Source organism: Phaseolus vulgaris, chromosome 11 (genome assembly GCF_000499845.2).
Source record: "Phaseolus vulgaris cultivar G19833 chromosome 11, P. vulgaris v2.0, whole genome shotgun sequence".
Lineage (NCBI taxonomy): Eukaryota > Viridiplantae > Streptophyta > Magnoliopsida > Fabales > Fabaceae > Phaseolus > Phaseolus vulgaris.
The window spans coordinates 52,053,575-52,070,567 of record NC_023749.2 but is presented as its reverse complement, the minus strand read 5'-3'; the positions used below and the strand labels follow the sequence as shown (position 1 = coordinate 52,070,567).

The following is a 16,993-nucleotide window of genomic DNA, read 5'->3' as shown; positions in this document are numbered from 1 at the left end:
CACAGTGACGAACTTCTGGTAAAAATTTCAGACCAAAACACCCGAGGAGTAAGGCGTAGTAAGTCCCAGACCGAGAGTGAACAAAACTGGTTTTCCGAAAACAAAACGTCCTGGATTATCTTCCCCGTATCTCCTTTTTGTGATTCTTTTATGGACGCGCCTCCTTACCTGGGTGCAAACAACATATGGAAGAACTTGTGTCAACTTTTTAAGCGCAATACGGAGACAGAATAAAAATTGCAGAAAGTAGGGCGAAATTTCTAGAGTTTTGGTAGTTGCCTTGGTTTGCTCAAAACTTCTGAAAAATTCTCCCGAAATAGTTTTTTCCTGAAATTCCACATAAGAATCTCCACTAAATTTAGGATAAAACGCGACAAATTTCAGGGCAAACGGATGAGTACTCGCCCATGAAAAATATCAAACAGTTTCACACACAAACGAACTTTCTTTTCGACCCTGACAATGATCAATCAAAAATTTATTGCCAATCCAGTGGGAGGAATCTCGGCCTCAAATCTCAGCCAAAACTCAATGGACACAGTGACGAACGTCTGGTAAAAATTTCAGACCAAAACCCCCGAGGAGTAAGTTGTAGTAAGTCCCAGACTGAGAGTGAACAAAACTGGTTTTCCGAAAACAAAACTTCCTGATTTTCTTCCCCGTATCTTCTTTGTGTGATTCTTTTATGGACGTGCCTCCTTACCTGGGTGCAAACAACATATGGAAGTACTTGTGTGAACTTTTTTAGCGCAATACGGACGAAGACTAAAAATTACAGAAAATAGGGCTAAATTTCACATGTTTTGGTAGAGTTATAACCTTGGTTTGCACAAAATTTCCGAAAAATTCTCCCGAAATTGTTTTTTCCTGATATTCCACGTAAGATTCTCCGCTGAATTTGGGACAAAACGCAACAAATTTCAGGGCAAACGGATGAGTACTCGACGACGAAAAAAATCAAACAGTTTCACACACAAACGAACCTTCCTTTCGATCCTGGCAGTGATCAATAAAAAATTTATTGCCAATCTTGTGGGACGAATTTGGGCCTCAAATCTCAACCAAAACTCAATACACACAGTGATGAACGTCAGGAAAAAATTTCATACCAAAACCCCCGAGGAGTAAGTGGTAGTAAGTCCCAGACCGAGAGTGAACAAAACTGGTTTTCTGAAAACAAAACGTCCCTGATTTTCTTCCTCGTATCTCCTCTTTGCGATTATTTTATGGACGTGCCTCCTCACCTGAATGCAAACAACATATGGAAGTACTTGTGTGAACTTTTTCAGCGCAATACGGATCCAGAATAAAAATTGCAGAAAGTAGGGCGAAATTGCACAAGTTTTGGTAGGTTTGCATAAAATTTCAGTAAAATTCTCCAGAAATAGTTTTTTCCTCAAATTCCACGTAAGAATCTCCACTGAATTTGGGGCAAAACGCGACAACTTTCAGGGCAAACAGATGAGTACTCGCCCACAAAAAAAATTAAACAGTTTCACACACAAACGAACCTTCCTTTTGGCCCTAGCAGTGATCAATAAAAATTTATTGTCAATCTTGTGGGACAAATCTGGGCCTCAAATTTCAGCCAAAACTCAATAGACACAGTGACGAACGTCTGGTAAAAATTTCAGACGAAAACACCCGAGGAGTAAGGCGTAGTAAGTCCCAGACCGAGAGTGAACAAAACTGGTTTTCTGAAAACAAAACGTCCTGGATTTTTTTCCCCGTATCTCCTTTTTTTTATTCTTTTATAGAAAAAATTTCAGACCAAAACGCCCGAGGAATAAGTGGTTGTAAGTCCCGGACCGAGAGTGAATAAAACTAGTTTTCCAAAAACAAAACATCCCTGATTTTCTACCCCGTATCTCCGTTTTGTGATTCTTTTATGGACGTGCCTCCTCACCTAAATGCAAACAACATATGGAAGTACTTGTGTGAACTTTTTCAGCGTAATACGGACCCAGAATAAAAATTGCAGAAAGTAGGGGGAAATTTCACAAGTTTTTGTAGAGGATAACCCTAGTTTACACAAAATTTCCGAAAAATTCTCCCGAAATAGTTTTTTCCTGAAATTCCACGTAAGAATCTCCACTGAATTTGGGACAAAACGCAACAAATTTCAGGTCAAACGGAGGAGTACTAGCCCACGAAAAAAATCAAACACTTTCACACACAAACGAACCTTCCTTTTGGCCCTAGCAGTGATCAATAAAAATTTATTGTCAATCTTGTGGTACAAATCTGGGCCTCAAATTTCAGCCAAAACTCAATAGACACAGTGACGAACGTATGGTAAAAATTTCATACCAAAACACCCGAGGAGTAAGGCGTAGTAAGTCCCAGACCGAGAGTGAACAAAACTAGTTTTCCGAAAACAAAACGTCTTGGATTTTCTTCCCCGTATCACCTTTTTGTGATTCTTTTATGGACGTGCCTCCTTACCTGGGTGCAAACAACAATGGAAGTACTTGTGTGAACTTTTTTACCGCAATACGGACCCAGAATAAAAATTGCAGAAAGTAGGGCAAAATTTCACAAGTTTTGGTAGAGAATAGCCTTGGTTTGCACAAAATTTCCGAAAAATTCAGCTGAAATAGTTTTTTCCTGAAATTCCACGTAAGAATCTCCACTGAATTTGGGACAAAATGCGACAAATTTTAGGTGAAACAGATGAGTACTCGCCCACGAAAAAAGTCAAACAGTTTTACACACAAACGAACCTTCATTTCGGCCTTGGCAGTGATCATTAAAAATTTATTTCCAATCTTGTGGGATAAATCTGGGCCTCAAATCTCAGCCAAAAGTCAATAGACACAGTGACAAACGTCTGGTAAATATTTCAAACCAAAACACCCGAGGAGTAAGGCGTAGTAAGTCCCAGACCAAGAGTGAACAAAACTGGTTTTCCGAAAATAAAAGGCCCTGATTTTCTTCCCCCTATCTACTTTTTGTGATTCTTTTACGGACATGCCTCCTTACCTGGGTGCAAACAACATATGGAAGTACTTGTGTGAACATTTTCAGCGCAATACGGACCCAGAATAAAAATTGCAAAAAGTTGGTTGAAATTTCACAAGTTTCGGTAGAGGCCTTGATTTGCACAAAATTTCCGAAAAATTCTTTCGAAATAGTTTTTTCCTGAAATTCCACGAAAGAATCTCCATTGAATTTGGGACAAAACACGACAAATTTCAGGTCAAACGGATGAGTACTCGCCCACGAAAAACAATCAAACAGTTTCACACACAGACGAACCTTCCTTTCGACCCTAGCAGTGATCAATAAAAAATTTATTGCCAATCTTGTGGGACGAATCTGGGCCTCAAATCTCATCCAAAACTCAATAAACACAGTGACGAACGTCTGGTAAATATTTCAAACCAAAACACCCGAGGAGTAAGGCTTGGTAAGTCCCAGACCGAGAGTGAACAAATCTCGTTTTCCGAAAACAAAACGTCCTGGATTTTCTTCCCCTTATCTCCTCTTTGTGATTCTTTTATGGATGTGCCTCTTTACTTGGGTGCAAACAACATATGGAAGTACTTGTGTGAACTTTTTCAACGTAATACGGATCCAGAATAAAAATTGCAAAAAGTAGGGCGAAATTTCACAAGTTTTGGTAGATCGGCTTGGTTTGCACAGGATTTCCGAAAAATTCTCCCGAAATAGTTTTTTTCCTGAAATTCCATGTACGAATCTGCACTGAATTTGGGAGAAAACGCGACAAATTTCAGGTCAAACGGAGGAGTACTCGCCCACGAAAAAATAAAACAGTTTCACACACAAACGAACCTTCATTTCGGCTCTGGCAGTGATCAATCAAAAATTTACTTCCAATCTTGTGGGACCAATCTGGGCCTCAAATCTCAGCCAAAACTCAATAGACACAGTGACGAACGTCTGGTAAAAATTTCAGACCAAAACACCAGAGAAGTAAGGCATAGTAAGTCCCAGACCGAGAGTGAACAAAACTGGTTTTCCAAAAATAAAACGTCCTGGATTTTCTTCCCCGTATCTCCTTTTTGTGATTCTTTTATGGACGTGCCTCCTTACCTGGGTGCAAACAACATATGGAAGTACTTGTGTGAACTTTTTCAGCGCAATACGGATCCAGAATAAAATTTGCAGAAAGTAGGGCGAAATTTCACAAGTTTTGAAAGCCTTGGTTTGCACAAAATTTCCAAAAAATTCTCCCGAAATAGTTTTTTCCTGAAATTCCACGTAAGAATCTCCACTCAATTTGGGACTAAATGCGACAAATTTCAGGCCAAACAGATGAGTACTTGCCCATGAAAAAAATCAAACAGTTTAACACACAAACGAACCTTCCTTTCGGCCCTGGCAGTGATCAATAAAAAATTTACTTCCAATCTTGTGGGACCAATCTGGGCCTCAAATCTCAGTCAAAACTCAAGAGACACAGTGACGAACGTCTGGTAAAAATTTCAGACCAAAGCACTGGAGGAGTAAGGCGTAGTAAGTCCCAGACCGAGAGTGAACAAAACTGGTTTTCCGAAAACAAAACGTCCTGGATTTTCTTCCCCGTATCTCCTTTTTGTGATTCTTTTATGGACGTGCCTCCTTAACTGGGTGCAAACAACATATGGAAGTACTTCTTTGAACTTTTTCAGCGTAATACGAACCCAGAATAAGAATTGCAGAAAGTAGGGCAAAATTTCACAAGTTTTGGAAGAGGATAGCCTTGGTTTGCACAAAATTTCCGAAAAATTCTCCCGAAATAGTTTTTTCCTGAAATTCCACGTATGAATCTCCACTGAATTTGGGACAAAACGCGACAAATTTCAGGTCAAACGGATGAGTAATCGCCCACGAAAAAAGTCAAACAGTTTCACACACAAACGAACTTTCCTTTCGGCCCTGGCAGTGATCAATAAAAAAATTATTGCCAATCTTGTGGGATGAATCTGGGCCTCAAATCTTAGCCAAAACTCAACAGACACTGTGACGAACGTCTAGTCAAAATTCCAGACCAAAACACCCGAGGAGTTAGGCGTAATAAGTCCCACACCTAGAGTGAACAAAACTGGTTTTCCAAAAACAAAACGTCCTGGATTTTGGTCCCGTATCTCCTTTTTTTAATTATTTTATGGACGTGCCTCCTTACCTGGGTGCAAACAACATATGGAAGTACTTGTGTGAACTTTTTCAGCGCAATACGGACCCAGAATAAAAATTGCAGAAAGTAGGGTGAAATTTCAAAAATTTTGATAACCTTGGTTTGCACAGAATTTCCAAAAAATTCTCCCGAAATAATTTTATGCTGAAATTCCACATAAGAATCTCCACTGAATTTAGGACAAAACGCGACAAATTTCAGGTCAAACGGATGAGTACTAGCCCACGAAAAAAATCAAACAGTTTCACACACAATGGAACTTTCCTTTCGCCCCTGACACTGATAAATAAAAAATTTATTTCCAATCTTGTGGGATGAATCTGGGCCTCATATCTCAGCCAGAACTCAATAGACACAGTGACGAACGTCTGGTAAAAATTTCAGACCAAAACACCCAAGCATTAAGGCGTAGTAAGTCCCAGACCGAGAGTGAACAAAACTGGTTTTCCGAAAACAAAACGTCCTTGATTTTCTTCCGCATATCTCCGTTTTGTGACTCTTTTATGGACGTGCCTCCTTACCTGGGTGCAAACAACATATGGAAGTACTTTTGTGAACTTTTTCAGCGCAATAGATACCCAGAATAAAAATTGCAGAAAGTCGAGCGAAATTTCACAAGTTTTGGAAGAGGATAGCCTTGGTTTGCACAAAATTTCCCAAAAATTCTCCTGGAATAGTATTTTTCATGATATTCCACGTAAGAATCTCCACTGAATTTGGGACTAAACGCGACAAATTTCAGGTCAAACGGACGAGTACTCGCCCACGAAAAATATCAAACAGTTTCAAACACAAACGAACATTCCTTTCCGCCGTGGCAGTGATTAATAAAATTGTATTGCCAATCTTGTAGGACGAATCTGGGCCTCAAATCTTAGCTAAAAATCAATAGACACAGTGACGAACGTCTGGTAAAAATTTCAAACCAATACACATGAAGAGTAAGGCGTTGTAAGTCCCAGACCGAGAGTGAACTAAACTGGCTTTCCTAAAACAAAACGTACTGGATTTTTTTCCCTGTATCTCATTTTTGTGATTCTTTTATGGACGTGCCTCCTTAACTGGGTGCAAACAACATATGGAAGTACTTGTGTGAACTTTTTCAATGCAATACGGACCGAAAATAAATATTGCAGAAAGTAAGGCGAAATTTCACAAGTTTTGGTAGAGGATAGCCTTGGTTTGCACAAAATATGCGAAAAATTCTCCCGAAATAGTTTTTTTCCAGAAATTCCACCTAAGAATCTCCACTGAATTTGGAACAAAACGCGACAAATTTCAGGTCAAACGGATGAGTACTCGCCCACGAAAAAAATCAAACAATTTCACACAGAAACGAACCTTCCTTTCGGCCCTGGCAGTGATCAATAAAAAATTTATTGCCAATCTTATGGAACGAATCTGGGCCTCAAATCTCAGCCAAAACTCAATAGACACAGTGACGAACGTTTGGTAAAAATTTCAGACCAAAACACTCGAGGAGTAAGGCGTAGTAAGTCCCAGACCCAGAGTGAACAAAACTGGTTTTTCGAAAACAAAACATCCTGGATTTTCTGTCCCGTATCTCCTTTTTGTGATTCTTTTATGGACGTGCCTCCTTACCTGGGTGCAAACAACATATGGAAGTACTTGTGTGAACTTTTTCAGCGCAATACGCACCCAGAATAAAAATTGCAGAAAGTAGGGCGAAATTTCACAAGTTTTGAAAGCCTTGATTTGCACAAAATTTCCGAAAAATTCTCCCGAAATAGTTTTTTCCTGAAATTCCAAATATAAATATCCAATGAATTTGGGACAAAACGCGACAAAATTTTAGGTCAAATGGATGAGTACTTGCCCACGAAAAAAATCAAACAGTTTCACACACAAACGAACCTTCCTTTCGGCCCTGGCAGTGATCAATAAAAAATTTATTGCCAATCTTTTGGGACGAATCTGGGCCTCAAATCTCAGCCAAAACTCAATAGACACAATGACGAATGTCTGGTAAAAGTTTCAGACCAAAACACCCGAGGAGTAAGGCCCCATAAAACCGACTCATGGAGTGAGGTTTGCACCCACTTATATACAATGAAATGTCTTAATCTCTAGTCGATGTAGGATCTCCAACACACCCCCGTGCGTGGGATAACATATTATGGGTGGTCCGATAACGGCTCGATAGCGGGTGGCCTGATAAACCCAACAAACACTCGCTAGGATATGCTTGAAATGGCTCTGATACCATATTACGAAGTGGACTTTAAGCCTAACTCAACCCCATAAAACCGGCTCATGGAGTGAGGTTTGCACCCACTTATATACAATGAAATGTCTTAATCTCTAATCGATGTGGGATCTCCTTACAAAGTAGACTTTAAGCCTAACTCAACCCCATAAAACCGGCTCATTGAGTGAGGTTTGCACCCACTTATATACAATGAAATGTCATAATCTCTAGTCGATGTGGGATCTCCAACACATTTTAGAGACTACAAAAATTTAGTTTCTAAATTAATTTCTATTATTGTTAAATGATTTCTAAATTGGTATCTAATTAGCAACCAAAAATTTTTGCTACCAAATTTAGAATCTAAACTATTATAATTGAATATCACATCATTAATTTTTGAATGGTGAACAGAAAGAGGTGTGAGGTGTGTGCCCAAGAACCTAAAGGTTTTGTGGTTGAACATATGAACAACTAAAGAAAGTTGTTTATGGATTGAGACAAGGTCTAAGACAACGATATAGAAACAGTCACAACTATTTCTCATTTTATTTATAGCATCATGCATGCATGACTATGCATGACCACTTTTCACAGGCATACACATTACTTGGAGATTGCTCTAGGCATGGCCAAGAAGCCTTTAAGTTCTTCAGAACCAGAGTTAAAGCACCAACCATAATCCATATAGTGATTGGGATAACGAGCACAAAAGTTTCCACTTCCTTTCTTCATGCATTCTTCATCAGACTGACATAAGTTGGGATGTTCATCTATCATCTTTGCCACAGATGATAGTCCAGCGCAGAAACCAGTAAATGGATCATGTGGGACAATCATGTGTCCCGCATGGTGGCGTATCAAACGCTGAACAATCACCTGGACAGTTTACAGCTTCTATCTTCTTCATCGAAAACATTACTAAAAATGAAATTTCAGAGTCAGAAGAAATGAAGCATGTATAATAATATTGTGTAGATCTCAAATATATAAACAGAAATGATGAAGAATGGGAAGTTACATACTGGAAGTGGCAAGCAAGAAGAGAGCCAAAGGAGCAACCCTAACATAACCCATTCTTTGATTTTGCAGATGTGCTATTCTGAGTTTGTGGTGTGTTAGTGTGCCTTCTTCTAGGTAAGAATTTATATGCCACTGTTCATTTTGCTCATTTTGGTACCAATTTTGATAATTCATTACTCTTTCAAATTCACAGATCTCATTCTAATGAAACACATAATAAAACAACACTATTGTACTATACAGTTGGCCTATTCTGATTCAATGATTCCTCTGCTTCTCTCCAGTCTTTTTCAGTTTTTTCTTTTTTCATGCAATGGAAAATTTATTGGCACAATTTTGTTTCGTTTATTCATCAACGGATAAATTTCAAAAAAAAAAAATTATAGAGATGTGAAAAGAAATCGTGAGTAAGCACCACTTCTATTTTTTTTTCATTTTTCAATTTATTTTTTGTTTTTTCATTTTTTTTAATTTTAGTTAAATAGTATAAATTACATTTAATATTTTATGTTATTTATTTTTAAAATTGTGTATTTAATTGTTTGTAATTGAATATAATTTATTATTATAATTTCAAAACTCATAACCCATACGTGAAACGCTACTCATCTTAGTTTCTTTTTAATTAATTTCATTGTACAAAAATTTGTGAAAGAAGAACGATGTAATTTCTTTCCTTAGCTCCAATTTTATTTTTAAGGAGAATTTGATCGAATAAGGTTTTAACGAGAGAATTTCTTGAGTAAATAAAATTTATTTTGTTCATAAATACTATTGAATACTATCTTTATTACATTCATCTTTCGTTCATTTGACTCAAAATTAATCGAATAAAATTATTTTTCAATTGATTCAAAGTTAACCAATGACAATTTTACGTGGTTCAGATTTCACTGCAGAATTGATTCATACGGTACTTCTTAGTTACGGAATTAGTTACGAAAAAAGAAATTTTGCGTAAAAATTTGTCTCAGAATTAATTAATACAATTTTTTTTTTGTTGAACAAAGGGATAGCAAGAAAGTGTGGAGTTTTCTATTTTTTTTAAAAGCAAAAGAAATATTAAAATTAACTCAGAAGAATTGAAGATATACTTATTTCCTATATACATGAGAGATTGCACTTTCACATTTCATTAAGTTTATCATAAATAAGGAAGATAGTACATCTTGCACGCACACATATTTGATATATTTCTTTAGTTATGATGAGTGAGATGTTATGGTTAACTTCTTCTTTTTATCGACAAGAAAAAATAAATAAATATGAACTACTTAAGGGGTGATTCAACCCTTATATAAACCATAACACAATAAGTCCCCACACCCCTTCTAAACAATTTAACCCTCACAAATTTAGAACAACAAACAATCCAACTAAACGATCAAACCTTACAAAAGCTCACTTAATTGAAAACATACAAGTCATAGGATCAATGAACCGCTGAGAGTAAGAAAAACGAGCTGATATTATGGTGAACTTATTTGTGAAAAAGAATGTACTCACATGATGTTGTGTTTTCCATAATTGATTTTGTCTTTTTTTTTTGTGTACAATCAATGTTGTGTGTCAATAATAAATATTGACTTATTTTTTGTTAGATGATCAATGTTTGGTGCATTCAGTATCGATGATGGCCTATTTTTTTTTTATGGATAATTGATGTTTGGTGCACCCATAATCAATATTGGTCTATTTATTTAAGATTTTAGATAATTTAGAAATTTGATTTATTTTAGATTTTTTAAAATAGGACATTAAATAATTTATTATATTTGTATTTATTTAGGATTTTGAATAATTTAAAATTTTTATTTATTTTATATTTTTATTTAAATAGAACATTAAATAATTTAGGATTTGTTCTTGCCGATTGACCTCGGTTGGACTGGATAGTGAACTCAACTTTGACTTGTCTTCCCTGGATGTTCCGAGATGTTGTTGCTTGATGACAAAAAGGGAGCTCTACCTGCTGATCACACTTCAATGATCAAGTCAGCGAGAGCATTCAAACTATAAAATTTGTTTCAACTTAAAGTATTCAAAAAAGCGTACCTTTACTTTGGGTCTAAAACTTGAATGGTCATTGGTGTGAAGAATGATGTGGTTAAAGCTAAGGTAACATATTTTTTTCAATAACATAGGTTTTAACACTATTTCAAGTGCTGACAACGTAATGTTGGTAGGTGCCTTTTCAGAGGAGGAAGTTAAGAATGCAATTTCGAGTTGTGACTATTCGAAAAGTCCTGAGCGAGATGTTTTTTATTTTAGTTTTATTAAATTTTGTTGGGATTGTTGAAAGGATGGTATTCTTGCGGTTGTGTATGACTTCGCAATTAGTGGAAAATAGCCTAGGGGGTGAAACGCGTCTTTTATATGTCTGATTCCTAAATCCGATAATTCGTAACAGTTGTGTTATTTAAGACCTATTTCGTTGGTGGGGTGTTGTTTTAAGATTATATCTCAGATTCTGTCTAACAGATTGAAGAAGTTGATGAATAAAATCATTGATTTTAGGCAATCAACCTTCCTCGAAGGAAGGGGTATAATGGACAACGTTTTAGTGGCCAATGAAGTACTAGAGGATGTGAAGAGAAAGAAGAAAAACTGTGTGTTTTTTAAGGTGGATTATGAGAAGGCTTACGACTCAGTGCGATGGGATTTTATCTATTACATGTTAGGCATGCTTGGGTTTTATGAGAAGTGGATCTTCTGGATTAAATCCTGTTTGGAATCTGCTTCAGTGTTTGTTTTAGTAAATGGGAGCTCGACTAACGAGTTTATCCCGAAGAAGGGTTTGAGGCAAGGAGATCCTTTAGCATCGTTCTTGTTTCTTATCGTGGCAGAAGGTCTAGTCGGGGTTTAAAAGAAAGTTGTCGAGAAGAATTTGTTTGAGAGTCTGGAGGTTGGACACAGGAAGGTTAAGGTCAATATGTTTTAGTTTGTATACAACACTTTGTTCTTTTGAGAAGCTAACATCAAAAGCGTGTTTAACTTGAAGGTTATTTTGTATTGTTTTGAATTAGCTTCTGGTATTAAGGTGAATTTCTCGAAAATCATATTACGAGGGGTCAGGGTTAATCAAACTGTTGTTCTCGATTTGTGACTATTCTCAATTGCGGAGTGACGAAAACTCCGTTGATTTACCTAGGGTTGTCGGTTGGAGGGTGTCATAAGAAGAGTGTGTTTTGGGATGGTGCAGTTGACACAATTAGGAATAGATCGAGCAAATGGAAGCAGGTAGATTCATCTCGATGGTTGAGAGGATTTGTTTGATCAAATTTGCCCTTTTGTCTATACTGTTGTTTTATTTGTCTTTGTTCAAGATACCTTCTACTATGTTGAAGAAGAACATGTCTTTACAGAGGAAATTTTTGTGGATTGAAGTTCCGAATGGAGGAAAATTGCCTGAGTATCTAATATAAGGTGTGCGAGCCTAGAGATGCTCGTGGTCTAGGCATTCTTAATACTATGAAGAGGTTTCCTGTATAAAATTGAGGTAGTTGTTGTCTTTTTTTATATATATATTTCTAATAACAAAAAGTATCACAACGTTTTCATTTCTTCATTAAGTATGAGTAGGATGAAAGACTCTCATTTTATTTATAGAAATATATGCATCATGCATCATGAAGACTTTTCACATGCATACACATTACTTGGAGATTGCTCTAGCCATGGCCAAGAAGCCTTTAAGTTCATCAGAACCAAAGTTAAAGCACCAACCGTAATTCATATAGTGATTGGGATAAGGAGCACAGAAGTTTCCACTTCCTTTCTTCATGCATTCTTCATCAGACTTACATAAGTTGGGATGTTCATCTATCATCTTTGCCGCAGCTGAAAGTCCAAATGGAGAAATGCAGACACCAACAAATATTCCCATAGGGATGCAGAAACAATCCCGTGACCTGCATGGTGGTTTCTCAAACACTGAACAAGCACCTGAACAGTCTGCAGCTTCTATGTTCTTCACCGAAAACATTACTAAAAATGAAATTTCAAAGTCAGAAGAAATGAAGTATGCATAATAATATTGTGTAGATCTAAAATATATAAACAGAAATGATATGGGAAGTTACATACTGGAAGTTGCAAGCACGAAGAGAACCAAAGGAGCAAGCCTAACAGAAGCCATTCTTTGATTTTGTGGTACGTTACTGTGTCGCGAGTCAGTGGCAGTTTCAGTCATGACGAACGTGTTGAAACTCAGGGGAGTTTCAACGAAGTCTTCAAAATGATTAAGAAGGCTGGTGGCAACTAGTGGTGGAACATTGAGTTCCGTTGACAAATTACAAAAGAAGTACATGTACACAGTTGAAGCGCAGGTGAACATGGTTCCGTGACTTCAAGTGGGAGATTGTTGAGTGTGAAGCTAGGAACAATTGGGATGGACTTACTAGACTCTATGTTTTAGTGAGTGAGCTTAATCATTCTGTCCCCTTTATAATATCTATTTAAGAGATCTTTTGCTTGTAATAAAATTGTAATAAACAGAATGAAAACTTAATTAGTTGCCGGTGGACGTAGGTTGCAAATTGGCGACCGAACCACGTTAAATCTTGTGTCATTTATTTTCTACAGCTGATTCGCGATTGTGTGTGTTACTTCTGCGTGCGTTTTTTCCTTCACATTATACTACTATAGTTTTTCTTTCACAATGAAGTTATCCATTATAGAAATAAAAATAAAAATAACAGACTCACAAGAAGGCATACGATTGAGAAATAGTAACCAATCATGTAAATTTGATCCTTAACAAAATAAACGATAGGAACCACATAAATCCAAAAAGAATTTCCCAATCTGAAACTTACTATATAGCAAGATTCATACATTGTATCATATGAAACAATGAAACTAGTAGCCGCGTAGAACCATAAACAATCTCGTGAAAGTGATAATCGATTATTTACTTGAAACAACAACATAATTAACTATGAGTAAGGTATAATTAATTATAAGTAAAAAACGACATGATTATTATGTGTCAAGTATATAGAAAGCATAATCGATTATCAACTCAACAAATCACAAAATCAACTAGCTTCCAAGTATAATTCATTATCCACTCAAAAAAAAACTCACATAATCTTTATGTGGTTCTCATAATGGACTTTTTATTTAGTAGGAATTCTAACTTCTATTTTCATGCATGACTTACATAAATTGAAGGAAAATAGAATAAAATTAATTTTGTCACGTTATCTTTATCATCGCTTTTTAGGGAGACACCTACTTAAGGTGTTTCACACCTTTTCTCGTCATCCTTTCCTCCTTGCACACACGAATCCAAACACGAAACACACCTCTAAATTCATCTTAATCTACAATTACTAGGATTCAGGAGGCAATGGCGTGCTGGTTTTGAGGTCTTCACCACTGTTAATTCAACCTTCTGCTGTTGCTGCTCCTTATGCAACTCCATTATTATTTATGGGGGCTAAGCTTGTTCTTATGAATGTGAGCGTAGTGGGATCTCTTAATAGTTTAAGAATGTGAGTTATGTGTTACTTCACAAAATATGCTATGAACTGACAACAGAAAATATCACAACATTTTCATTTCTTAAGTAATGAGTAGGATGAAACACTCTCATTTTATTTATAGCAATAGATGCATCATGCATGCATGACTATGCATGACCTCTTTTCACAGGCATACACATTACTTGGAGATTGCTCTAGGCATGGTCAAGAAGCCTTTAAGTTGATCAGAATCAGAGTTAAAGCACCAACCATAATCCATATAGTGATTGGGATAACGAGCACAAAAGTTTCCACTTCCTTTCTTAATGCATTCTTCATGAGAGTGACATAAGTTGGGATGTTCATCTATCACCTTTGCCACTGATGATGAAAGATGAACTGGATAAATGCAGAAACCAACAAATAGTCCAATAGGGACACAACGACAGTCACGTGACCCGCATGGTGGCATCTCAAACGGTGAACAAGCACCTGAACAGTCTACAGCTTCTATCTTCTTCATCGAAAACATTACTAAAAATCAAATTTAAAAGTCAGAAGAAAAGAAGTATGTATAATAATTTTGTGTAGATCTGAAATATATAAACAGAAATGAAATGATGAAGAATGGGAAGTTACATACTGGAAGTTGCAAGGAAGAAGAGAATCAAAGGAGCAAGCCTAAGAAAAGCCATTATTTGATTTTGCAGTTGTTATTATGAGTTTGTGGTGTGTTACTGTGCCTTCTTGCATGTAACAATTTATAGACATTAGGTCACTGTTCTTTTCTTCTCATGTTCGCTGAGTCACTAAAACAAAAATAAATCAATAACATAATATAAATGTAAAAAATGTAACATTTTTATTATTCAACCGAAAATAATATAAAAAAACTTTAATTAACTAAAATTTTTAAAAAAATATTTTTATTTTATAATTAATTAGTTCGAAAGATAATATATATATATATGTTTACCTATTTAACATTTAGAAAAAGTTAAAAATTCTTTTCTACATTACATCATTTATAAATTTTAATAAAAAAATTTCACAAAATCATTTTATTTGCTTTAATCCAGACAATATTAACTATTTTCATATTTTTCTCAGAAACGTTTCTGGAATTCTCAGTTCTCATCCCTAATCCAATTGCCTATTTGGTTCATTGATTCCTCTGCTTCTTCTCCACTCTTTTCGGTTCTTCTTTTTTCATGCAAGCGATTTAATATGTATCTTGCTGCAGTAAATTTTTTTTATTTGATACTATTTATAATAACATAATAATATTTTTAAATTAAAAATGAATAAAATATTAATTTACTTTTACATTTTCAGAGTTTTAATATATCAGCACACAAAAATTTATTTTAAGCAGCAATTATTATTATTCTAGCAAAAGTACAATGTATACTTTAAGTATCTAGCACTCTAAAATATTTTAAAGTAAACTTGTTCTTTGGACGAAACTCGTTCAACAAATTTGCAAATATTATATAAAAAAAGATATATTTTAAAATATCATATAAAAGAATTATAAATATATTTTTATTATGTTTATATATTTATTTTGATATTTGAAATAGATTATAAAAGAACTCTTAGTGCTAATACAGCTGGCCACTTTTGGTTTATTTTGATATATCTTGCATTCATTCATTATTGCTTTCTCTTGAGATTTGGTAGTTGCTCCTCCATAAAGTATATAAAAGACTATTCTACACTGTAAGCGATTATGATAACAAAAAGAGAGTTTCCAGTGACCAATAAAACAGTAATGAGCTACACATAAAACAAAAAACAGTACCTAAGAACATGGTACTCTATTCATAATTTTGGTTTTTCATTTTTTCGTTTTTCAATTTTTCTGTTTTTCAATTCTCATTCTTTGATTTCTCCTCAGATTTGGTAGTTGCTTCTCCAAAATTAGGGTTGAGTGCATTGCTTCTTCTGTCTGTTTGTGTACACGATAGAGTATAACAATGAGAATTGATGCTGGTCACGGGTTTAAGGACTCACTGTTGATTTATCAATTCTTATAAATGAAAATTAAAATTAAAATAGTACTAAATGTTTTTAATTTATAAAACAACTTATTTTTAATCTAATTTATTTTAAATACTTCATATATATTTTTAATATATCAAAACTTATTTAGGATAAGTTTTTTTTAGTCAAACAAATTTTTAGTTTTAATTCTTCAATTTTATATATGATTTTGTTTAAACAAAACAAAATTAAATTTTTGATATTATCTAAAAAGTACAAAATTTTACAACATTATTTTTCAGTAATTAAACAATTTTTATATTATTATATACATATTTTTATTTTTAAATGTATTATTCATGATTTTGAAAGGAAAGAAATATTTCAACCGAATTTAAGTTCAAATAGAGTTCTCAATACATTTGGCTAATTCCATTTAAAAATATTAATTAACAGATTAGTGGGTGTAATTAAAGTCGTATATATGGTCAATATAAATATTTAATAGAAAATTTTAATAATTTTATATGTGAGGAATCCATATGAATAATTTTTATATGTATATCAATATCAATCAGTTTAGAATATTGTTTGTTTTTGTTCATCCCAAATACAAACAAGTGAGAAGGATTAATATCATTCTCAATTTTCTCAATTAAGTCTTTTTCAAATTAAATTATTGTACATATTCTTATACTTAGTAAATGTTATAATTAAGATTTTAAATAACTGTTTCTTAAGGGTTCAACATCGCTCTCTTGAGACAAATTATTATTTTAAACTCCGTACACTTGTCGAAACAGGTCAACAAGTTTTTGGTGTAGTTTCCGAGAAACAATTTTATTTAAAATTTGAAAGTATAATTTTTTAAGTCTTGTGAATATTTTAAAGTTTTTTTTTTAGTTTAGTATATTTACTTTATTTAGTTTTAGTTTTTATTTTTTTATTTAGTTTTTTTAGTGTATTTATTTTATTTAGTTTTTAATTTTTATTTTTAGTTTAGGTAGTTTTATTTTCATTTTAGTTAGTTATTTATAATTATAAATTTATGTTTTAGTTTTATAGTTAGTTAGTTATTATTATAAGTTTCTGTTTTATTTTTTATTTATTTTTATTTTATTCTTAGTTTTTGTTTCAGATCCGTATGTAAAGTGAGCATTACATACG

General features: G+C 34.5%; 2 protein-coding genes and 1 pseudogene across 2 annotated transcripts in view; 1 reads left to right on the top strand and 2 right to left on the bottom strand.

Annotated features, from left to right (window-relative positions):
* LOC137824173 (albumin-1-like) overlaps nt 1-16,993 on the top strand; it is a 42,619-nt gene that overhangs the window by 14,301 nt on the left and 11,325 nt on the right. The window lies entirely within an intron of this gene.
* On the bottom strand, nt 7,861-8,477 carry LOC137824025 (albumin-1-like; annotated as a pseudogene).
* LOC137821508 (uncharacterized) lies at nt 12,015-14,597 on the bottom strand. Its single transcript, XM_068626134.1, has 4 exons — nt 14,484-14,597; nt 14,042-14,374; nt 12,459-12,632; nt 12,015-12,359 (listed from the first exon to the last, which is right to left on the bottom strand). The coding sequence occupies exons 1-4, from the start codon at nt 14,533-14,535 to the stop codon at nt 12,028-12,030; spliced, it is 891 nt and encodes a 296-aa protein (XP_068482235.1). The 5' UTR covers nt 14,536-14,597; the 3' UTR covers nt 12,015-12,027.

What these genes read in the sequence shown, in the direction of transcription:
- LOC137821508 (XM_068626134.1), bottom strand. Translation starts at nt 14,535, where the DNA reads ATGGCTTTTCTTAGGCTTGCTCCTTTGATTCTCTTCTTCCTTGCAACT. An exon ending in GCCTAGAGCAATCTCCAAGT is followed by an intron (nt 12,633 to 14,041) that starts AATGTGTATGCC and finishes TTCCACCACTAG; the next exon opens with TTGCCACCAGCCTTCTTAAT. An exon ending in CTTCGTGCTTGCAACTTCCA is followed by an intron (nt 12,360 to 12,458) that starts GTATGTAACTTC and finishes TTTCATTTTTAG; the next exon opens with TAATGTTTTCGGTGAAGAAC.